The sequence below is a fragment of the Pseudonaja textilis genome, chromosome 1, assembly GCF_049901715.1.
Source record: "Pseudonaja textilis isolate UNSWEBS1 chromosome 1, rPseTex1.2, whole genome shotgun sequence".
Lineage (NCBI taxonomy): Eukaryota > Metazoa > Chordata > Lepidosauria > Squamata > Elapidae > Pseudonaja > Pseudonaja textilis.
The window spans coordinates 328,661,091-328,686,441 of NC_141990.1; the positions used below are offsets into that span (position 1 = coordinate 328,661,091).

Genomic DNA, 25,351 nt, shown 5'->3' on the forward strand with positions numbered 1-25,351 from the left:
AGGGCCTCGCAAGTTAGACACTGCCAACAAAGGAGTCACATGCACTCTGCACAAGCAACTCCAGGGAGATTTGCATTGACTACAGATATGCAAAATTTTAAGATTTCTGAGAGAGGAGAGAAAAGGAATGCTTTTGGGGTTCAGCCTCAGGCCTCGATTTGACAGGAAGGAAATGCAGGTGTTGGGGGTGGAACTGCATCCAACCAGGGACCCAAATTGCTTGCAGGGAAGGGCAATGCACAGTGAAGAGGACATGTCAGCATTTTGAAGTCTCCGTTGAAACAGAAGCACATGGGGATTAGAAATTGATGGATGGAAGGGCTGTTTACTTTCACGGGTGACCTTGGGAAAATCTGAGGTCTGGATCTAGAGATCAAGACACACCGTTCGCTCCCTGCTTGCTGAAGAAATAATATTCTCTCTGCTATTTCAAGTAGTCCTTGATTTAAGAGCACCAGTGAGATCAAAATTTCCATTGGTGGACCGAGACATTTGTTACTGTAAGTTCTGCCTAATTTGATGGCCTTTATTGCCACGTTGTTAAGCAAATCACTGCTGTTGTTAAGTGAATCGCACAGTTCACAGTTAAGCAAATCTGGCTTCCCCCATTGACTTTGCATATTGAAGATCAAAAATGCTAATCACACGATCCCCGGGATGCTGCAACTGTCACACATACTTGCCAATTGAGTAGTTCCCAAACTCTGATCACGTAATCATGGGGATGTTGCAGTAATCATAAATACAAGAACCACTTGTAAGTCATTTTTTCAATACTGTTGTAACTTCTTGCGGTTGCTAAACGACCTGGTTGTAAATTGAGGACTATTTGTATTTTCAAGATTAAGCTATTGAGGGGGCATGCATAAGCACACCAACGTGCCTACTGTCCCTGTCCTATTGTTTCTTTTTTATTCGTATCCATTTCATGTATTCATAACCATGTTTATACTTATACCTGTTATCTAATACTTGCTTGACAAATAAATAAATGAATAAAAATAAATATGACCTGTTGAAGTGAGAGGTTCCATTTCAACAAAAAGATCACATCCATTCCCCACCATCCAGTCAGAGCTGAAGAAGCTTCTTGCATGAGAAGCGAAATGTCTTCAAAGAAAAAACAAGTCCAGTTGCTTTCTGAAAAAGTACCTTTAGGACAATCATGACCTGGATGACTGAGAACCTCTACAGACCTTTAGCTATATAATTTGGGATAAACACCCTTTGAATGGTGTGGGAGTAGGAATGGATTTCCAGAGGAAAAAAATTGCAGACTACAGGAACCAGGAGCACTACTCAAATGACCCTGAGGACACAAATAAACCTTCAGCAACCTTCTAAAAAGAATATAAATGACCAGCTGTCTGCAAGGAATATAAATCCTTCCATTCACCACCATCCAGTCAGAGCTGAAGAAGCTTCTTGGAGGAGAAGCAAAATGTCTTCAAAGAGAGAACACGAAAGTCCAAAGAAAGCTAAACATTATAAAAAACAAAAATCTGAAAAAGTCTTCAAAAATAAATACAATATAGGTAGTCCTCGACTTACAATTGTTAAATGAGATTTGTCCCATTTTACGACCTACCTTGCCACAGTTGTTAAGTGAATCACTGCAGGTATTAAGTGATGAACACATCACTTAATAAGTGAATCATTCCCCAAAGTCGCAAAAGGTGACCACATGACTGAGGGATACTGTGACCGTCATAAATACAGGCCAGTTGTCAAACGCTCAAATTTGGATCACGTGACCATGGGGATGCTGCAACAGTTTGTCCGAGGACCTGTTTGAAGTCACTTCTTTCAATCTCACTGTAACTTTGAACCGTCACTAAATGAATAGCTGTAAATCAAGGGCTATCTGTATTTTGCACATTGAATATTTGTCCTAGAAAAACTCTGGTTACAACTTATAAACGCTTATGGCCTGTATTTGGTTTCGTGTGTGTTGCATGTTGGACACACACAAAATGGATGATGCTTTCTCACACCACTGCGACTGCCAACTTGGTATTTCCTTACCATCGTCTGCAGACCCCAACAAAATGCAGTCTTTGTGTCAGAGTCTGGACCATCCCTAATTAACTTTATTTGGGATTTTAAATCTCGCTCTCCACATACTCTTAATAGGTTTGGTTCAGTGGCGGGTTTCCAAATATTTTCCTACTGGTTCTATGCATGCGCGCACAGGGCTCAAATCAGGGCTGGGATTCTACCAGTTCAGACCGGTTCTATAAAACTGGTTGTTATGATTCTATGCAGTTCGGAGAACTGGCAAATCGTGCCCCTGGCTGGCCCCTCCCCTCTTCTCCCTCCCCTCCCCTCTGTTTTCATCATGCATGCGCAACAATGCGCGCATATCTGACATCACTGTTTTTTTCCCCCCGCCCCGTCACTCCTTAAGGTATTTCTTCCCCCCTCCCGACAATCAGCTGTTCCTATGATCAGCTGTGCCTTGCTGTCTTACTGCTTCACCCAGGAGGCTTCCCTGAGGCCCAGGAAGGCAAAAAATGGACGCCCACCTTCCATTTTTTGCCTTCTTGGGCCTCAGGAAACTCCTGGGTGAAGCAGTAAGACAGCAAGGGGAAACCCCACGCCCCTGCACTCCATTTTTTGTCTTCCAGGGCCCTAGGGAAGCTTCCTGGGAGCAAAAATGCCCCCTAGGAGGCTTCCCTGAGGCCCAGAAGGCCCCCCAAAATGGAGCAGGGGGGGTTGCTGTGCGCCCCCCTGGCTCCATTTTTTTTCCTTCCTGAGTTCCAGGAAAGCCTTCTGGGAGCAAAGACGCCCCCCCCGCCCCCGAAGCTTCCCTGAGGCCCAGAAGGCCCAAAAAACAGGGTGGGGGGTTGCTGCTGCTGCAAAAAAGCTACACCCACCCAGTCACATGGCCATGCCCACCGAACCGGTTGTTACAAAATTTGAATCCCACCCCTGGCTCAAATACCAACTCTGTCAATGCTGGTGAGCTGCCTGAGCTGTTTTTTTTTTTAACTCAGCTGAGGCATAGCAATCCGCTCCGCCACGCCAATCAGCTGAGGTAAAAAAAACAAGGAAATATAGGCGAGGTAACGGCGGGTGCGGGTGGGCAGGGCCATTCAGAGGTAGTATTTGCCAGTTCTCTGAACTGGTCCAAATTTCCACTACCGGTACGCCAGAACCAATCCGAAACCGACTGAACACCACCTCTGGTTTGGTTCTCCGCCAACAGGTTTGCTCTGCTATAAACAGACCCGAACAAAGGAGCAACTGAAGAAACTTCTTGGATGAGAAGCAAAATGTTTTCAAAGGGGAAACGAAAACAAGAAAGTTCAATTGCCTTTTGGAAAAAGCACCTTTGGGACAACCATGACTGGGATGATTGAGAGTCTCCATAGAGAAAGGAGCAGGTGGAGTCTGATGCTTTCTTGATACCTGCTGAATGTGAGGCCAGTAATGGCCACCTGTAGGAGACCAAAGAAGCCTGTTCCAGGAGGTTTGGTCCAAATAAAGCAAAGTTATTCCTTTGCCACCAAGAAAAAATCTAGAATCAAGTACTGTACTCAACTTACAACCTTTAGTTTAGTAACTGAAGTCACAACAGCACTGAAAAACGTGATTTATGACCATTTTTTACACCTATAACGGTTGCAGCCTACCCATTTTCCACACTTATGACCACCGCAGCATCCCCATGGTCACATGATCAAAATTCGGGTGCTTGGCAACTTGACTCGTATTTATGGCGGTTGCAGTGTCCCAGGGTCATGTTTTTTGCGACCTTCTGACAAGCAAAGCCAATGCAGAAGCTATTGAATGAGTAGAGTGTTTCACTTAACAGCTATGGCAAGAAGGGTGGTAAAATGGGGCAAAATTCCCTTAACAGCTGCCTCGCTTGGCAATGGAAATTGTGGGCTCGGTGGCAGTTGTAGGTTGAGGACTGCCTGTAGATGTTTCCTTTACAACCCCTTGTAAAGTTTCTGGACACCGCAGGCTCTTCCTTTCCGCTCTATGCTGTAGGAAGTTAGCACCCACCCCAGTCCTAGAAAAATGAAATATCCTAGGAAATATTAAAAAGGCAAAATATTTCCCCTAAAAAGAATAGAAACTCAGAAGCAGAAACTCACCTCAGAAGCAGAAACTTACCCCGCCCCCTGCTAATGGGCCATTACTCTGGCCTAGGCCAGCCTATTTTACATAACAAAGATCTCCAGGTAGTTATAGGAATTGCCCAAAGCCCTTTCATTACACCATTATCCAGCAAGGCTCAACCAAGCCTGGGACTCAGGACAGCCCCTGCATAGCCCCATGGGAGTCTGACAACCAATCAGAATACAAGCTCAAATTCAAATCCCAACAGAGGGCATAAAACCCAGGCACTTTCAGCATCTCAGCCCTTCCCTCTTTGGAGCTCCAAGCCATATGGTCCTGTCCACCATTAAACTATCTTTCCAAGCAGTCACCATGTTTCCAGTGTCTTTCTTCTCGCCTTGGAGCTGAACCCAGAAGGATAATTCTCCCAACAATGCCTTGCATTCTAGTAAGCTGAGAAACAGGTAAAGGAACAAGAAAATGAAATCCCTCAGCAGGTCATTTGGACGAACTGCATGGACGGTGGGAGGGATATTTCATCCCTTTCCAGGATAGTGGAAGGTCCAGCAAGGGAATACAGATACTCCTCAACTTACAACCATTTGCTTAGTGACTGTTCCATGTTACAAGGGCACTGAAAACAGTGACTTATAACCGTGTTTTACGCTTACGACCATTGCAGCATTCCCCATGGTCATGTGATTTACATTTGGATACTTAACAAGTGGTTCATATTAATGACGGTTGCAGTGTGACCCACCTTTTGCGACCTTCTGACCAGCAAAGTCAATGGCGGAAGCCAGATTTACTTCACAACCGTATTACTAATTTAACAACCGCAGCCATCCACTTCACAAATGTGGCAAGGAAAGCCATAAAATGGCGCTAAATTCACTTAATACATGTCTCACTTAGCAGTATACATTCTGGGCTTCACTGTGGCTGTTCAGTCGAGGCCTACCTGCTTGGTCTGTTGAGCCTGCAAAAGATCCTATCTTGTTCTTTTTACACGGCATGTTTTCCTTACAGGTTAATCTTTCAACAGATCTCAAAATAATGTGCTTTCAAATTTCCTTTAACAAATAAATAACAGAAACTCTCAGGGGATGGAGCAGCACCGCCTTCTCCTTACGAGATAGCCAGGGGTGTGAGCGAATCTTGTCTTTCGTTGCCCCAATCTTCTCTTCAGCCATCTCCAGTGATCCTGGCTACTCATGAAGCTCTGCACCTGCCTCAGGAGGAAATGCCAGCCACAGAGGTTATTCTGACTGGAGAGCCAGGTTTCACCGTGTTGAAAAGAAGTGCAGTGGAAAACACGGGTTTGCAATATTGCCCTCCACCACTACCAAGGACAAAGTACAGGGAGTCCTCAACTTAAGACCAACCATTCAGTGACCCTTCAAAGTCTGATGGCAATGAGAGAATGGTGGATATGGTGGACCAGTCAGTCCTTGGAGTTCTGGCCATTCCAGGTCCTCTGCAGTCATAAGGATCTGGGGGCTTGACAACACGTTTGTACTTGCAACAGGTTGCAAAGCACCCCATAATTACACGATCACCATTTGCAAACTTCCTCGTCATCTTTCCCACAAAATCATTGGGGAAGCCTACAGAGAAAGTTGCAAGTCACTGGAGAAGACTCCTTTGCCATGTTATGTTCTCCCGGCTTCTCTGCACTCATACTGTGCTGGGCATTCATGCACCCCTGCAACCCTTCCCTGACCCATGCAGCACCCTGCACTCCCTCCCCAACCTGCACAGCATTTCGCACACACCCTCCTTGACCTTTCCTAACTTCCTGCACACACCCCTTGCTCCCTCCTTCTTGACAGCAGCCACTTACCTGCCTGCTGGCCTGACACTTGCAACTTCCTGCTGGTTTCCCCATTGATTTGGGTTGTGGAATGCTGGCAGGAAGTTGCCTTGTCTAAGAACCGTGTGATTCTGTTACCAATGGCAACCCCACTGCAGAGATCACTATCGCTAAGTGATGTAGCAGTGCTTTATGACTTAGCAATGCTAAGTGCTTATCACTTAGCAATGTAAAGCCCTTGTCATAAATCAAGGACTACCTGTAAACTGAAAAACACTTCTGAGAAACTGGAAAAGACTTTGTCAAAAGAAATACTGTGAGAATAAGATCAGACACTGAAGGATATTCCAGGAGTAGAAAATTGTTGAGAAATTACTAGGCAAATTTTGGCACAACATTAATTATATCCAGCTTCACTTCATTCTGTGTTTGCTCTCAATCCTACGAAGATCACAGCATGGATGCCATTGCAGCTCTCCGTCCCTAAGGCTGACTTTTCCTACATCTTTCCTAGGAATCCTCGCTGTGTTTTGAGATGAATTACACAATACTGTAGCAATTTTCCAATTTCTCGGCTTTCAAATGAGACACGGGACACGGCACAACTGTTGAAAGCATAGCTTATTTAATTTTTTATACATTTTTCCTTTTTTTTCTCTTTTTTCTTTTTTCCTTTTTTTTAAAAGTTTTAAATTGTCCTTTAGAATTTTTTTTTTCCTTTTGCATAGGGGAAAAAAATTAAAAAGAAAAGAAAACCAGAGTTGGCTTTCAGGTAATGGTACATAAAAGTAGGCGCGTTGGCTAATAGTATGCGTATAAATGCTAGAATCAAATATCATGAGAACACCAGGGAAGTGAGCGAGGAGGGAGGTGAAGAGGGTGAAAGACATGGCTCCATTTTTTTGGGGGGGGGGGGCGTGCGGAGAGCTCCAACTGAAAACCCTGTTGGGGAAATGAATTGCATTTTGCCTTGTCTAAAATCGGTCATGGATTCCCCTCCCCAGAAAACTCCTGAATTGAGGATGTGGGGAACTTCCTGTTTAAAATTCCCTCTTTACAGAACTGAGAGATAAGAAATTAAAATAATTTAAGGCTGTAGTGTAAAGTGCCCTCCAAGGCTGATTCTCTTTCTTCAACCACCCGTTGAGTGCCTTTACCCAAGGACGGGACTCGCTCATTTTCCCTGGTGCTGCGGTGTGTCTGTGTGTGTTAATGTGATGTAGCAAGCAAGAAGCAAGACAGAGAATAAAATATTATTGTTAACCACTGTAAAATATAAATGGACAAACAGTATGTGCATGAGTCCGAGAAAGTCAGGGAAGAAATGTTCTTCAACAGAATACGCCGAAAGAGAGAGATGGCAGGGCAGGAGAAGGAAAGAAACAACGTTAGAAAATGGCCAGTCAAATCTTGGCATCAAACTTTTAGGAAAGCATTTCTGCTGATTTCTCCCTTCCAGGCGTCATGCTCCTCAAGACCATGTAATAACAGCAGAAAACAAACCCAAAGGATAAACAATGAATGTCTTAAGTTGAACAGTGGCTGCTAAGGATGATGTAAAGAGGGGGGGGGGATTAAACAGCATGTGTGGTCTCATTGGGGCAGGGCAGTCTAAGACCTCCTGTAGTTACCAATCTAGGCAAGTAGGATCTCAACCAAGTTATTAACCCCGAGGCCCAGCCAAGCTTTCCTTCTCAGACTAATCCAATCCGCTTGGCAACTAAGATGAAAAAGGCCCACTTATTCTAGTCATGTGACTAGACATCCACCTGACAGTCTAGTTCATTTTTTTAACAGCCTCAAGCACTTTAAAGATGGGCAGATTTCAACTCCCAGAATTCCCCAGCCAGCATGGCTAGCTGGGGAATTCTGGGAGTTGAAGTCCTTCCATCTTAAAGCAATCAGGTTGAGAAACAGTTTTAGTTTTTCATCAATTTCAGATTCCAAATTTGAAGAGAGAAAACTGAGCTGGGAGACTTGACTTTCCCAACCAAAGTGGAGATTATAATTACCTAGGAGATTTTGGGTGATTGAAAAAAAAAAAAGAAGAAGCAAAGAAGACATCTTGAGGTGTTTTCCTGGAAAGGTTGACCACTCCCATTCTGACAATATACCTGCTCTCTGTATATGCACACTCCAGGGATTAGGTTAGTGCACAATATGTTTACCTCTGAACACACAAGGCTGCAACCTTCAATTGTGTCCCAATGCAACTTATTTCTATACATATGGATATAAGAAGATTCAGTCCTCTCTTCACTGTACATGGGATTTTGCATTGCAAAATTTTTGTTAAATGAACAATAGTAGCATAAAACAAAAAAAACCCAAAGTGAGCCGAGCACAGAATGTATCAACCAGTTTCGGACCGCAATCAAACTCCATCTTTTTAACCTCTTCCCACCCCACCCCATTCTCAGCCAATCTTGATGGAACTGAGTTTCTTGGACACCCAATTTCACCCCACCCCACCCCTAAAAAAAATCAATGCAAAACTTCAAATAGACTACGGATAAATAATCTGGAGGGAAGAATTACATGAGCAAAAATGAAGCAGCCAAGGAAATGCAAACCAGCAGTACAGGCACAGCTAAAGTTATATTTTTGGTATTTCATACTCCTGCTGGCTTCTCTCCCTTGTGAGTGCGTGTATGTGTGTGTTTGCGTGTATTCATTTACTACTCACTTTATGTTATTGTCTGTAACCTGAAAACATCCCAAATTTAAAGTGTTTGGGGTAGAGATGCTGGAAAATCAATGACAGTTTTGATCACCAGAAAGCCTTCTTTTCAAATAGCATATGCACTGCGGGCACACAAACACACTTCCCGAAGTCCCACTGCCTATCCTGTTGAGGAGGGATCTGAACAACCCTAAGCAACCACTTGAAATGTACAAATAATTACAAAAGAAGGTCAGTAAAAGGAACTCTATATCAATAGGGCGAGCCTACAGTACATGGGTGTGAATCCAGTTTAATTGTTAGCTCTCTTGTTTCACAAACACACAAGTTCTCACACACACACAAGCTCTCAGATTGTTGGTACTTTTGCAAAATTGCTCTTTTTTTTTTTTAGGACCAATTCAGGAAAACTACAAGATTTAATCCAGAGTTAAACATATTTGCTACTTTTGTAGGTAGAAGCAAACGGTTTACACAGAGTCAACCGCAACCGGCTTTCATTTAAACAAAAGTCACTGTCAAGGTTGATTGGGGAATTCAATTCCCAAGGCCTTTTCCAAAAGAACAAATTTACAGGACAGAAGCTTCCGGTTGTTCCTTGACCCCTATTTCTTCTCATTCAGCATTCTTGAAATCTTACCTTGAATAGCCAAGGGGCCGCCGCATTCTCTTGGCACCCTTGCTATGGCACGCCTGCAGACATTAGTGCCGCCTCTGGCATCTTCCTCCCCCACTGAATGGAAACCAGACTTTCCAAACCAATGCCCTCTTTTCACTGTTCTCCAAACTGTAACTTTAAGGTGTGTGGGCTTCAACTCCCAGAATTCCCCAGCCCGTGTGGCTGACTGTGGAATTGTGGTAGTTGAAGTCCACCCTCTATCTTAAAATTGCCAAGATTGAGAAACGCTTCTTTAGATATTAACATTTCACCACCCACCAAATCTAAAACCAAAGACCAATTATGTGCAAGTTAAAAGAAACTTTCTTTCCAGAAAAAAGCAGCAATGTAATAAAATTATATTGCAAAAGTATTTTTTAAAATATATATCACTTCTCTCTCCCTCCCAACCCACCTTGCAAAGTTATCCTGGTTTATAAGGAAGGATTGTCTAGTCAGATCCTATGTTCCCGGCCCCCCACTGACCCTTCCCTTTTAATCATGTCAAGAAGAGCCCTCATTTTTTCAGATATTGTATTTTGTTTTCCAGAGGGAAAGAGACAGGGAGGGGTGGGGTGGGGGTAGAGATGTATTACTCTTCCAGCAGATTGGAATAATTGAGTAGCTCAAATTGTAAAAATCCCCCAATAGCACCGCATAAGTAAATATATTATATATACTATTTTTCCTATTTATAACACAAGGCCTTTCAAAAAGCAATAATAACAACAATACTAATAATTAAAAGTGTCAGGGTTTTTTTTTCATCCTCTGGGATTTCTGTAGTGCATTACGATGGCAGTTGACAGCAAGACAAGAAATGGGACAGGAATGAAAACATGAAAAAGACCATTTCTGCATTTCTGGACGAGACCAGCCTAAGCCTAATTAATAAAAATCTGACTCTTTCTTTCTTTCTTTCTTTCTTTCTTTCTTTCTTTCTTTCTTTCTTTTCTTTCTTTCTTTCTCAAATCTTGTTTTCTTTGCCTCCATAATATCTTCAAGAATGGGGCAGAATATCTCATCTGAGTTCTGAACTGATGCCAGGGGAATTTAGAAATTAAGCCATAGGCTAGAGATTCTTTATACCAGCGTTCTGTGAAATCCAAATAGGGCATGAAGACTGGGATGACTTTTATATTTCCCAGGCTATAATCTGATAGAAAACGAACACCTGCCCACCTGTGTTATCATTAACTTCTTACGTTGCCTAAGATACTCTTCCAAATTGTTGATTGCTGGAGATGATTCAAAAAATGCTTCCAGGTAACCAACAAAGATGGTGAATTTGCACCTATTTTAGAAGTGAATTAATCGACAAACCCAGCTACTACTTTGATGTGCTTTTCTCAAGAAAAGTATCTCTCCAGAAAGAAATTAAGAACGTGCCTAATGAGAATTTTAAAGCTGGTGCGACTTGTGAGAGCTTCTACTTCACTTGCCCGCTTGCTCCTTGTGTTCTGTTACCAATGTAAATTTATATCTGGATCTCAACCTTGCTACAATCAGCCCCTTGTGGTGAAATTGCAGAGATATTCTGCAGTAGTTTTATGCAGTCCCATGATCCCTTCAAACACTGCAAAGGAGAAACAACCTCTGCAAAACCTTTACTGCACATTCGGGAGAAAGGAGTTTGCACTTAAAGGGGAGAAAAAGGGCCAGTGTTTGGAAAAGTAAATTCAACCATCTCATTTCTTTGAATGAGACATCAATGTTTCCTCTGAATCTGAAAGGAACAAACTAGACAGGAATCTCTTCTGCAAACAGTTGTACATTTATACTAGTCCATGCAGTGCACATCTGTCGTGGGGTACTGCGCCCTGGTGCAATAATTGTGCAAATGCATTGCTACTTGTGTGTCTCTGGGAGGTGTCACAATAATGCAGAAGAGGATTTATCAAAATGTTTCTAGCTCAGAAGCAAGTCACCCAGTTCAGCTGCCGATGGCTACAGACAGGTCTGCGAAAGGGCTTGTTCCAAAACTATGGAGAATGGTTGCCCATTAGCATAAATAAACTTGGATTAGATGGATCAACAATCACATTTTATGAAAAAGCAACTTCCTAAGATCCTATATATTGGCTAACAGTCATGTTGGTATATATTTAGAATTAAAAACAAAACAAGAAACCTTACAAGCCATGGATAATTTCCAGCATGACCCCCCTCCCTCAAAAAAAAAAAAAGTCAAACTGAAAGAGAAAAGTAGGCAAGGAGACTTCAGAGGAATTTTCTGTTAAAGATGCCTACATCTGTAAACGAGGGATATTAACAGTTCACAAGGCTTAGAGCATTTCCAAAATCAAGGGAAAAATGGAGAACTTAAAAAGAGGCAATACCTTAGCCTTTTTTCTGACAAGAAAGGTGTAAAAATCAGTGGGAATGTAGAAATAGCCATGTCAAATGCTGCCTCTTATCTAAAGGCTGTAACCCTTAGGAAGGAACCCCAACACTTTATGGATTAGATTCCTTCCTCTTCCTTCTCTTCTTTTTCTCTAAAACATCTTGCTTTCTTCATCATAGGCCAATCCACAGAATATTAACAGAATTGGAGGCGCTTTGAAGGTCTTCTAGCTCAACCTCCTTACACTGCAAACAATTACCATTCTAATTCCATTGGAAAATAACTTAATATTTACTCTTTGCTATAAGCAGGAGCTTCCTTAGGAGTCTTGCCCTGAGAAATGGCAGATGGAAGCTGAGAAATTTGAGCTGTTGGGAGGATATTAATGGTGTTTTCATTTTTTTGAGTTTCCTCTCTATTGGTTCATGATCCATAAAAAACAGACTCAAATGAAAGGCTGTTTTTCAGTTTGGGCAGGGGGAAACAGTATATCCAATCAGTCAGGATAAGCAGCATTTTTGAAGCTATGGAGGCATAATTTAATTTAAATGTATTTTGGGATTCTGAAGGGGCAAAGGCAGAATGTTTCGTCCCCACCCCCCAAACTTTTCAAGATTTGAGAATTTACTAACAATTACACAGGCAAGTCTGGCCTAACTAAGGGTTAAATTCATACTGTCAGATGATTCACTGAAACTATGAGTTGGTTGGTTAACTGTTTGATCTATAAACCAGTTGGTGGCAGCAAAGAGTTATACTTTTGGTATGTCTTGGGTGCCATCTAGTGATCGTCTGGATTTATGCAGCCATTGGGGAAGTGCTGTTGAAAAGCTGGAACTAGACTAGAGGAATAGCTATGGGAACTGGTGGAGGAACTGTAAATTTTCCCAAGAATTTTCCAAGAGGAGGGGAGAGGTGAGATGGCGAGAAGGTAGGGCAAGAGCAACTACTAGCAAAGACATTTTCTGCCAGGACTTTCTCTGACTTAACACGGTCAACTGGAAGTGTCAATAAAAAAGACTTATATCTTATATTTCTCCCTCACAGCCAAAAGGACTGAAGAACAGATTAGGATTAGATGTAAGAGAGTGGTCCCCTAGGAAAACAGCAGAATTATCCCAAAGATGCTTTTCCAAAAAGCAACCGGACTTTCTTTTTTCCTTGAAAAGATTTTCCTTCCATTCCCCACCAATCAGTCAGAACTGAAGAAGCTTCTTGGATGAGAAGCAAAACGATTTCAAGGAAAAAAAAAAAGCAAGAAAGTCCAGTTGTCTTTTGGAAAAGCATCTTTGGGACAACCATGACCTGGATGATTGAGAATCTCTATAGACAGGATAATTAATTGGAGCCACAAGGCTACCAACACTGAACAACATATGTTCAGTTGGGCTGCTCTGTCCTTGTGCATCAATGCATCTAAGTTGCCCACACGCTGTTTGGAAGCAACATCAGAGGGAGAAATGCCTCTTCCAGAAACATTTAAAACTGTGAATAGACAGTGAGATACTGGCGTGGTGTGAGCACAAGTCCTCTAAAAATCAGACAAGGCAGGAGGCTGGGTGGATTTGCTCAGTCAGGGGAGTGCAAGGATGCAAGATCACCAACTGCATCCAGAAGTTGAATCATGGCAACTGGACTTTCCTTTTTTCAGTTTGAAATGTTTCGTTGTGTATCCAAGTAGCTTGTCGGGTAAGAAGCGAAACTTTCAAACCAACCCCAAAAACACCCACCCTTGAAAAGAAGTCCATTTGCCATGACTCAATTTGCAGGCAACTCTACCCAGATGTCTGAGAATCTTCACCGACAAATCACCAATTGTGGTTACTATATAGCAAGGGTCTCCAAATTCTTGGCAAATTCCAAACTTATGTGCTTTAACTTCCAGAATTATTCAGCTAGTCATGCTGGTTGAGGAATTCTGGGAGTTGAAGTCCGGAAGTCTTAAAATTGCCAAGTTTGGAGCTGTATAGTAAGAAACATCACAATAGGGTGAGTCCCAGAGAAAATACAAGGAACCTGGCCTTCAGTGCAGCACCCTGAGCCTGTTGAAATTCGGACCCTCCATTAAGGGCAGGGAACTTCTGTCCTTCCAGATGTTGCTGCTTAATTCCTAAGCCCCAAGGGACATGGTAGTAATCAGTGATGAAAGTGTTTGAGGTTCAACACATCTGGAAGACCATTTTCTCAGTCTTGCTCAAAGGCTGGCTGTTTTCCACACCAAAGCCACAATTGGAAAGCCTTTGCAAAAGGAGACATTCTTGGCTTGCCTACGGCCAAAGGTGGCCCCAGTCGCTTTGCTTAGCTCTGAATGTTGCTTCCCAGCCTGCTTGTTTGCTTGAAAAAAGCCACTCAAGCAAAGTCCAGGTATATTGGATTGCAATGCTTATACTAGTTGTAAGATGAGATTTATAATTTAATACGTATGAGGAGCACCAAGTTGGGAATGTCTGCTTCAAGACATTTTTAAATAAAATAAAAAAATCAATGTATTTCCCCATCTTTTCCCATGCACAAAGAGCCTCTACTGTACAGAAAACCCTTTGTTGTTTGACAAAAGGGGGCCGGGGTTTTTTTGCCTTCTCTTTCATCCAGCTTTGGTAACTCAGCTTAAATAAAAAACTGGCGTGACAAAAATATCAAATTCACATGAAGCACAAGAGCATTACAGTCCTCTGGCAGAATGTGAAATACTGTTTTCAAAGTTTTCAAAACTTGTTTTTAAGTTTTAAAAGAAAATCCATACTGTAATGGCTTTTGACACAAAGGCTGTTTTCCACACGCAATGGCTCAGATGGCTGCAAGATTTTTGTTCTACAGAATATGTTAAGATGGGAACCTTTCCTGTAATGTGGAAGTAACCAAGCTGGTATCTTTTCTTTATTTTGGACTACAGATTCCACAATCCTTTGCAATGAGCTGCTAGCAAGGGCTGATGGGAACTCAAAAACTCTGGGGAACATCCAGTTACCTACATGGTCCTTCTGTTGTTAAATCTTTGTTAAAGGTGGTAAGAAAGGGAGGGCTGGCTATGGATGTATATAGGTAGTCCTCGACTTAGTACCCAAAAAGGCCTTACAAACCAGTTTTGAAGTTCCCATTCTCAGTGTCACATGACCACATTTTGGGCACTTCAGAACCTGCCTACATTTACATCCATTTGCAGTGCCCTGCGGGGTCATGTGACTGCATGATGGTTTTGCTTGAACCCAGCATTTACTTCTGGTTTCCAGAAAAATTTGACCCTTGGTGAACAATGGGTTTGCTTAAAGACCACCACAAAAAAGTTCATAAAATTGAATCTGGTCACATGGTGTCATGACTTATGATAGTAATTGCCAGACTCAACTGCAGCTGTAACTCAAGGACCACCTCTGTTTTTTTAAACAATTGAAATATGAAATAAGCCACCTCATTAATTACTCAGAGTAATGTTTGGTACAAGTCATGGAAAGAAGGATAGAAAGAGCATTATTTGTTTGGGTTTTTCTAGCCAATGAAATGCCTATATAATTGAAATTCTTTCTCCGGTCTATATATAATTATGCAGATTCTAATATTTTGAAAACTTAAACCAGGATTCATTCTAACAGAAAACACAGAAGTTACAAACAGATGATAAGCAACAAGCTAATAATATTTATATGTGTGAGACCCTTTGTCATTATCTATTTCAAAACTGCAGATTTGAAAAACAAAAAGTAATAATAAAATGGCTGGAAATATAATGCTATTTGGATGGAAAAAATCTTAAAATCAGAGGCACCAGAAGAATAAGCTAAGTCTCCCATAGAAAGTGATTGAAAAGTAAAACTAATGAGAATAATAAAAACCACACCACCAGTTATGAAAATTAAAGAAAAAGCAAATGTGTGAATAATTTTAAATAATGGAACAAATGAAGTAACTAAATTAGTATTTTTTCCCCTTGTGTACCCCTAACATCAAGCAGAAACACAGAAAGGAAAAAATACAGTAATTGAAGAATAACTAAATAGAATCATCAGGATGATTGTGTGTAAGAATTTGCAAGCAAATTCAGTGTCATGGAGCAGAGTAGCAAATCCTAAAGCTCCCCCTTGAGCAAGACATTAAAAAAATCTACATGGAAGGACTTTTTTTTTTACAGTTTTTGAAGTAAACATAAACTCTCTCTGAAACAGAGAGAAGATGGGGTGTGGGGAAATGGGCAGGCTGGAAAGATGTCTATATTTTATATCATTTGTTTCCTTTTTATAAAATTGTTCATTCCAGCATTGCATCATTTATTAATTCAAATAAATCTAAGCAAAATGATAAAGATCAACAAAATCCAACCTACTTCCTTCTGTCTTAAAAAGTTTGGGGATTTTTTTTAAGCCAAGAGAATGTCCTCATACAACGTGAGAGGTTTTCACTGCCATAAAATACAATTTTGAACAATAGATATCAAGTGGGGTGAGTTGTGGGCATGTACACAGACAAATCTTCCTTGCTCGTAGCACATACACATGAACACGCATCTGAAGGACCTCTATGGTTGGAGCAATTTCTCTCAAACTTTCGAGACACTAACCAGTATCATAAATTTTAATTACAGATGCAATTAATCCCACTTTTCTTGTAAAAGCAAAGGGGCCTATCTTTAAAGGAGACTGCCATTCTTACTGGTTTCCATACATCTGTCTTTTAGGGAATCTACTCAAAAGGAATCGAATTCTGTTTGGCCAGTCCATTGAAGGATTAAACGAAATATCTGGCAAAAAAAAAAAAAAGTGGAAGAGATAGCTTCACTCCCACACACTTAGTGAGGGCATGAGAGATCACAATCACAAATGATGACCCAATTCCATGGAACTGATAGGATAGGGTTACCGTTCAATTTGATCCAAACGTTTTACTTTTTCAATCAATAGGAATCTTGAACAGTTCTTTTGTGAAAGAAGCTGAATTGACTCGCCTGTAAATTGAAAGCATCTGCCTTTAAGCTAACTACCTCTTCCCCAAGTCTGAAATATCCAAGTCATACATGTAAGCTACTCACATTATTACACATGCTTGAGCCACCTCTACATTCACTGTATTTCACCCACTTTTCCAATCTATTCCAAGTATCACGAATCAATTTCCGAGAGAAAAGGGAAGGGCTGAATTCAATTCTTTTCCAATAACTTTCAATAAACCAAGACAGAAGCTCAACAACCATAACCTCCGTACGCTATCAAAGCAAAAGAAAATATACTAGAAATCCCCAGCCAATTCTCTTCTCCCCAGAGTTAGAAGCTACCCAAACTGAGACATCCATCTCTCATGGACATTTAACAGCTAAGATAACTATGTTGCTAACCATAGATTTAGCCACTATGTGCAGAAGGGCATTGCACATTTGAAACTTCATTTTTGCTTGCATTTACAACTGGAAGACATGTGATAAAACCCATAATGGGAAGTTTCCTAGTTCAGATTATCCCCCTCATTGCCTTGCTAAGAAAGAAAATAAATGATAGGTTTTTATGAGGAAAAAAACACACGTTTGCTTCCTACCTCAGATTGGAAAATATTTGGCTGATGCTGGGTCAAAATTCTATTCTTGATTTCTTGAAGAATATCTATTCTGCAGTAAAAGAGGGACAATAAGCACACAGCCTCCCTGCTGCCTTACCATGCTTTAAGTGATGTTCTACAATTTGTGGTCCAGTTATAATTTTGATATGACAGGAAAAAAAATACTAAAACACACAGGAAGGAAAATCGTTAAAATCCACAGGGAATATTCGGATTGTACTGCACTTAATTACATCTGAATGAAGTCTAATTTAGTTTTATTTTGACACCACTGACTTTTTAAGGAATTCAGCCTCTAGCATTATCTATTGTTCGAAGATCAGGTGGAACTTTTAAGATAAGAAATGGTTTTGTGCCCTGGCTTAAAACTGTTGCTTCTCTTGTTTAAGCCAAACAAAAATAATAATTATTGGGATGTTTATAGGTCTTCCAGACTCAGATGTGATACAGGGTCACAAAATAGGTCTTGCCTGTAGGAGTCCTCCAGATATCCACTTTGCTACATTATGAGGAGAATTCTAAATAAAGTAAATTTCATATAACAAGGCAGTCTTGAATTCCTGTTTTAAAAGATCTCCCTTTCCCAGGATTCCTGGGAGAGTAAGATTACAGGGAGTCCTTGACTTACAACCACAATTGGGCCCAACATTTCTATTGAGAAACAAAACATTTGTTAAGTGAGTTTCCCCCCATTTTATGACCTTTCTTTATGACAGTTGTACAGTGAATCGTGCAGTTCTTAAGGAAGTAACAAGGTTGTTTAATGAATCTGGTTTCCCCATTGACTTTGCTGGTCAGGTTGCAAAAGAGGATCACATGACCCTGGGACTTTGCAGCTGTCATAAATATGAGTCAATTGCCAAGCATCTGAACGGAGATGGTGCAACAGTCATGTCGCTTTTTTCAAAGCCATTGTTAACTTGAACGGTCATTAAACTAATCGTTGTAAGTCAAGGACTACCTGTACTGTACAATGACCAACTGGATGTACGGATATCCAAAATATATGCCTTTAAAAACAAACAGGTTCTTTCAAATTGGGTTGAAACATAATGGTATGGCCAGCATCGTACTGGTTACTTATAGCTGGAGGACCCAGGGAGCCATGCAACCTTAACGCGGATTTGCAACTGACAGGCAAAAGACCGTAAACAAACAAAACACACAGCTTGAGAAAGCCTCTGCTACTGACACATTTCTTCCCCTCCAGTGGGTTTTGGCAGGTCCTTGGGGAAAACAAACCAACCTACTCAACCTGTTTTCTCCAGGGTGAAAATAAAATAGATATTCCCCGTGTCTTTTACACCAGGGGTCTCCAACCTTGGCCACTTTAAGCCTGGCAGACTTTTAACTCCCAGAATTCTGGGAGCTGAAGTCCGCCAGGCTTAAAGTGGCCAAGGTTGGAGACCCCTGTTTTATCCCTCACTTTCAGCAATCCTAAGCTGATCCTAAGACTCCCAGCCCAGGACTTCTGAAGGAGGATCTCTGGAAGGGAGACGGTGCCATAGGAGCGATCTCACTGAGATCCTCAGTGTCTAAGTGCTATTTCAACCTTTTTCCTGGCCGGCTCCGTCCTACGGGTACATCAGCTTCTTCCAACCTGAGGCTGCCAGGATTTGCTGGGACTGCAACTCCCAGAATTCTCAGCCAACGAAGCTTCTAAGCATTCACAACACACCTGAAGGAGCCTTCATTAGGGGTCGGTTTTTATAGGAATCTGAACTTGTAAGAAAAATGAACTGAAAAAATCCCACTTCGGATCCCCTATCCCTCCCATGCTCCCATCCGTGGTTTTTTGTTTTGTATAAAATGGCATTATATTCCCCCACCCCTATGCCTCCCCAACCCTTTTTTTCTTTCTTTTCCCCCATTTTCCCCCATACACGCATCAAATAGCATGCAGCAACACCTGTGCATTGATCTCATTAGAGTTAATACGTTTTTTTTTAGAAGGCAAGGCACATTATGTGGTATAAAACGTATTTTTCTTTGTCTCGTGCAAATTAGGAAAAAAAAAATGTCGATTTTTTTTTTCTTTTCTTTTCTCTTACTTTTGTCCCTCATCATAGATGTGGACTCAAGGGGAAAAGAAGGGGAAAGGAGAGGGTAGGGTGGGAGGAAAAGAGCCTTTATGTATAATTGCCATGCACATTCTCAGCCAGCTGATTGGTTGAGCTAGGTCACATGAAATTCCTGTTTAAAAGCACCATGCAGTCTATATTGTAAGGGTTAATTCTTTCTTTTGCCTTAAAACATTGCCTCTTCATCAATTGCAGGTTTTTTTTTTTTCCTCTTTCAGTTTCACTTAAAAAATAATAATCCGATCCCATACTTCCCATACAAAGCCCCTCCTCGTCTCCATGATACAGTCCTTGCGTGGAGACTGAGGAGGTGGGCTTTGTGGGACGGAGGGCCTGTAATGGATATTCTGCCCAATTCCCACCTATGGGTTGAAACATGGCATCACCTATTTATTATAAAGGTGCACAGATGTAAACAAATGCCGCTGGAAAATCCCCCTTCCCATGATGCCAGGTCCAAGGTGTGTGTGTGGGGGGGGGGGGAGTATCTTGGAAAGTCTTTTGCTGCCCTTCATCCAAGGGAGCAGGTCAGAAGGAAATTTTGCATATGTGAACGCAAGCCCCAGGTGGGTACCAGGTAGGTGCTGGAGCCAAATTGCATGAAGCTTAAGATGCACAAAGGAGAGCATAAAAGTTGTAGCTTCCCGACTATAATGTTGTATTGAAGAGGGAAGATTCTGGAACAGAAGATCCACCTGAGAGAGGACTGTAGAGCCACAGCAGTTATTGGTTTCTGCCAAAATCCAGGGCAAATGCTGCAGTAAAAGAGCAAGGGGGTGTCATAGTTTATTCTCTGTTAAAAAAAAAAATCAATTCCGTATATTCTTTTGGACATTTATTGGAAAGTTCTGGAACATCCTGAGCCTGTTGGGACACAGAAGGGGGAAAAAAAACTACTTCTCCCATCCCAGAAAAATAAAATAAAAACAAAAACCACTCAATTCTAGAAGTGGATCTCCTTTGTACATGGCAACGGGTTCACTTTGAAAGTTAGGAAATAAATATATGTTTGTATATTGGAGTATTTGTTCAGATACATGGAATAGGATATGCATTCCTCTTGGAAGTTCGGAGAAATGTATCAAGGTGCAAAGAACTGAAGATTAGTGTTGGTTGTTCAAATAGTTGTCATCTTTCCATCCTGGAGAAGATTGAAATGTCTTCTTTGTATCTCATAGAATACAGTACAAAGGTAACTACAAGAAAAGATGTGAATACTCTCTGAGAGAATCCTGGGACATGTAACATGGGGGTGAGGGGAATTCCATTAAAAATCCCTCATAGGACCTACGAATTCCCTGGGATAAAGAACTACCATTCAATCATTTAAGTCTGTTGAATAACCACTCCATTAGTGATATACACTAAGTTCCCATCACTGTCTAAGTAGTAAAAGTTGGCCATTGTCTTAGCCCAGAGGTGGGGAACTATGGCCCTTTTATAACTTGCGGACTTCAGTTCCCAGAATTCTTGAGCTGGCTCAGGAATTCTGGGAGTTGAAGTCCAGAAGTCATAAAAGGGCCATAGTTCTCCAACCCTGTCTTAGGCCAACGTATGGCTAGATGAGCTTTGCAAATCCATTTGTTTGTGGTTGAAGCATTTCATTTGAAGATACTGATGTTTTCTTGGGTTTTCTGAAGAACTATCCCTTGCAACTCATTGATCTCATTCGCTCTTGACAGAGGTCTGCTGTACAATTCAAATCCACTGCAGGATGTCATCTGGGATAGATTCCTCTGCCTCAATGAGATTCCTCTGAAATCTTGACAGTTTGGCACAAGGAGGAGGAAATGTTACAAATGCTTTTAGAATCATGGCGGAATGGCGCCAGCCCTTGGAGGAAGATTGTCCAGAAGCCAACATGGACTGACCAGTTCATCAGTTGTCCACCTGGCCCTCACGGAGGACTTGGAGCCAAACTCTGACACCCCAATCTTGGCTGGGTTCAAGGAAGTCTGATCCGTGGCCTCTAAAGCTTTGGTGTCTGCTAGGAAGAAGGGATGGGGGGCAAGTGAAGTGGGCGGAGTGCTGCCCCTGACCCATGGTGGGGGAGAGTCTCCATTACGAATGCCGCTTTCCATAACTCAGAGAAAAGACCGGAGCATTAAAATGTAGGCACTTGAACCAGTCCTAGATGGCTTCTAGGCTCCACCTTGGGGCTTGCATGTCTGCGGGGGTAGGGGCAAGTAGAATGGAGTTCTCTACGAAGGGGCAATGATGGAAGGGGGCATCTCCCTCCTCTGCTCCTACCGAACCTGTTTTCTTTTTCTTCCTCATATCCTGAAAGGTTTCTGTGTAAGGTCCCACTTTGCACCATCCCGTCACAGTGGATTGGACAGTCACGACAATCCTCTCCACACAAATTACAGATACACTCTAGATTTACCTTCCTTTTCCCTCCACCCTCCCGCTACTTTTCTCCTCTCCCTCCTCTTCAAAAGTGCATTTCCTACAAAAAAAAATATATGTGCAATCCATATTAGCAGTCATCAAAATCATCTCGAAGCTGGTCTACAAGGGCATGCATAGCTCTTTGTACACAAGGTTGGAAGCTCGGGAGGGGGGTGGGGAGGAGGAGAGAAAGCGAAGCCCTGCTGATCCACTGACAGCCCCCCCTCCCCACTTTCAATGTCTTCCTGTCCACCACCACCCGCCCCCCCCAAGTCAGAGATTCAACAAGTCACACAGGTCCCCCGCTGGTGTTCGTCGCACTGGCTGCCCGCCTTCTGAAGAAAGGATGTTAAAGCCGGGCGGAAAGACACCTTGAAGGGTACCTGCAGGCTGCGGGTGCCATGTCCCCACCCCCCACACCCCCACCTCCAAGAGCAATTCCTTCCCCGTAGAAGAGAACAGGCTGACAAAAGTCCGTACAGGCTGAGAAGAAAGAGCCCATCTCTCAGCCTTGGTCCAACTTTAAGGCAAGGGTTAGACAGACCTATGGTCATGGCAGAATTGCACAAGGGGAGTTGGGGTGCTGTTGAAACACAGTGTAATAGCAAGTTCTTTTCCTGACCACCACCACCACCCCCTTGAAGAAATGCCTACCCCCTTTCCTCCACCCACCCCACCCCCCCGAGTTCATTCCAGCCCAACCCAGCGACACATGCGTGGTTTCAACATTCACAGCCAAGTTCCAATGTCTCCCCAGCCCCCAGACAAAAAAAACAAAAAACAACAACCCCCAAACCCGCCACCCTTCCAAACCATCTGGTTCAGGATTGCACTAAGTCATCAACAAAGTCAAATTTTAAGTGGCTTGCATCTGTTCCCTTCTCCCACAATTAACAGACTCCGGTCAAACCAACCCGCCCTCCATCCCCTCCCCCCACCCCCACCCCATTGGCACTCAAATCCATTCCAAAAAATAAAAAAAAAGGGGGGGGGGGAGGATGCCTTTTTTTTTTTTGACACTAAAGGGCAAAGCATTCTGGGAGAGGAGTGCAGAAACCAAGCCACGCGTCCCCTTCTTCTCCACCAAAGAAGTCCTGGCTCACACCATGTCAGTAAGTGCGGGAGACCAAGCAAGCCCCCCCGCCCCCCCCCGCCATCTGAAAGCAACACGTAGATTTCCGGGGGTGGGGGGTGGGGGGAAGGGGTGGGGGGTGGGGAAATGGATGGGGGAGGGAGGAGGACAATTTCGATACACTGAAAAAGGTGCCCAGCATTTTAAAATCTTTTCCCCCCCCTCTCTCTCTCTCTCTCTCTCTCTCTCTCTCTCGAGGGGGAATTAGCTCACGTTGCATCTTGACCTTGGCCCGACTTCAGCTGCTTGACCAGTCTAGATGGCTTGTAGTGCAGTCTCTTGGTCACGCCGACCCCCATATTCCCGAAGGAGGAGAAGCAGGGAGGGGGTCGAGCGTAGAAAAAAAGAGAGGGGAGGGAGGCTTCTGCAGCAGGCCAGATTAATATATATATATATATATATATATATATTTTTCTCCCCCTACTCAACGAGAGATGGAGAAAATAACCAGAAACTTTTGCATATACATCCCTTTTGAGTAGGAGACAGACAAGGATTCCAGCTGGCCACGGACTGGCAGGGAGGGTGGGGATAAACCAGCCCCCCCGAAAGGCGTGTAGTGCTTCTGGCCAAAATGCCTCCCCTGGGAGAGCTGCCTGCTTGAATTTTGCTCATTTCAGGAAAGTCGCAGTCGGGATGGCTTGGAAAGCGAGGTCTTTTTTTCTTTTCTTTTATCTTTTAAAAAGAAGTTTGAGCTTTTTTCCCCCTTCCCTTCCTTCGGTCTTTCTGTGATGGCTCTTCGTGGTGATGATGACGTTAATCCGTGCTCTTTCTTTTTTTTTTTTTTTCTTTCTTTCTTTCCTTCTTTCGTTCTCTCTCTCTCTCTCTCTCTCTCCATGCTGCCCCCAAGGTTTGGGCCAGGGGTGGGAGGGCTGCACTGTTCTCCTCAAAGGAAGCCCAAAGCCCGGGGGAGGAAAGGAAGATGATGACGCAGATGGAAGCTGCAACTAGCCTAGGTACCAGGACTGGAAGAAGATTGAAAACAAATTACTGAGGTGGGAAGGGACCCAGACCTCCAGGTTTCCTCACCCACCCACCCGCTTGCTATTCTATTCACAGCGACGTCTAAACAGAACATGCATTTTGACAGTAACTTCAACATTTAGCGAAACTATCACTTTCAGTAAGAAAGGAGCACCTTTTCCCCTGACCCATCCTCCCTGCTTGGATTTTTATAATGAACTCCCTTCCTTCCATCTGGCTGCCGTGGCGACTTATAAAGGGGGGGGGGCTATCTGTAGCCCAGGGTTGACATGAGGGGTCCTTGGTGCTCTATCAGCCTGCTTGTTTCCTTGCAGAGATTTCATTACCCAAATTATGTAACATCACCTACAGCTTAACAGTATGCTAATCATCACTGATGATGTTACCTAGTTTGGGTAATGAAACGCCTGCAAGAAAATAACTGAATTCAGTGAGCACCAAGGACCGCTCGTAGTGACTTTTCTTTCCTTCTCTTTCTCTTTCCCTCCTTCTTTCCTTCCTTTTCTTCATGCCCTCCCTTGATTACTTTTATAAATAAAGGCAGTAAACACACATTATATTCCTTCCTCCTCTTCTTTTTCCCACAACCATCACCTTTGGCTGTGAGTGATTTGTCTCAAAGTCATCCAGCCAAGCTTCATGCCTAAGGCAGGAGTAGAACTCACACTTTCCCAGTTTCTGGTGTGGTGCCTTAACCACTAGACCATAAGCACACCCACAGGTTGGCTTTGATGTCCTCCCCTACACTTCAATTCCCAGAATTCCCCAGCCAACCGTGGGCCTGGAACTCTGGGAGTTTAAGTCCATTCATTTTAAAGTTGCTGAGGTTGGTAAACACTGATATAGGCAATGGCTCATGAGAATATTTCCAGAAATGGTTAGTGGACCATTTTGCAAACAAGGCAAGGAGATTGTGTGGTTTTGCCCACTGCTCCAAATGCAGCAACCCCTGCATTCCCAGTAAATTTTAGGATGTTCCTTATGCTTAGGATTTTGCTGGACATACTTTGTGGAGAACAGGTGTTGGGACAATAGGGTCATTATACTAGGGAGGTCTTGTGAAATATGATGAAGTCCAAAATTAAGGTTAAAATAAACAGAACTATTTCCAACTGCTTTTTTTTTTGTTACTGCTTTTGAAAATGAATCTGCCAAGTCTAGTTATAAATCAATGTGAAGGAAATTTGGCCACTGACTGGATGAAAGGGGAAAATAAACAATCTAGTCCAGGATAAGAGCCAGATATCAACCTTTGGAGTGTCCACAAAGAGGACACAAATATAACTTCACTCCATTGCCTCCTCCCACCTCCTTCCGGGAATTTGGAGAGAGACTGCTCTGAGAATACAGAATTTATACACTCATTAGAAGTACCAAGTAGAGTCTGGACAAAGTTCAAACATATTCCTATTGATGATTCCAGCAGGCCATGTTCTTTTCATAGCGGATCTCCAGGTTGTCTCATTTTTCCCAACAGTCAGCCAACAGAATTTGGATGCAAACTACCCCCTCATGGTTAGGATCTAAGACATTCATTCATTAAGTGGCCTTGTTTCCAAAAATCTGTCTGGTCCAAAGCCAGCTGGGTCTCTTGACCAACTTCCCATTTAGCCACAGTTGAGTCCTAGCATTTAAATTGGACAGTAAATACAGTAG

At 42.7% G+C, this 25,351-nt stretch overlaps 1 protein-coding gene and 1 long non-coding RNA gene across 14 annotated transcripts in view; both read right to left on the reverse strand.

Moving 5' to 3' along the window:
• The window catches only part of LOC148128400 (uncharacterized), a 271,264-nt gene that overhangs the window by 78,297 nt on the left and 167,616 nt on the right, over window positions 1-25,351 (reverse strand). The gene's annotated exons all lie outside the window — the stretch shown is intronic.
• Window positions 6,488-25,351, reverse strand: part of NFIC (nuclear factor I C) — a 184,663-nt gene continuing 165,799 nt past the window's right edge. For all 13 annotated transcript variants that reach the window (XM_087922794.1, XM_026698948.2, XM_087922793.1 and 10 more), the window contains one exon: window positions 6,488-23,676. In XM_087922794.1, coding sequence (XP_087778920.1) covers window positions 23,659-23,676 — 18 coding nt within the window. In that variant the 3' untranslated portion in view covers window positions 6,488-23,658. The remainder of the gene's footprint in view (window positions 23,677-25,351) is intronic.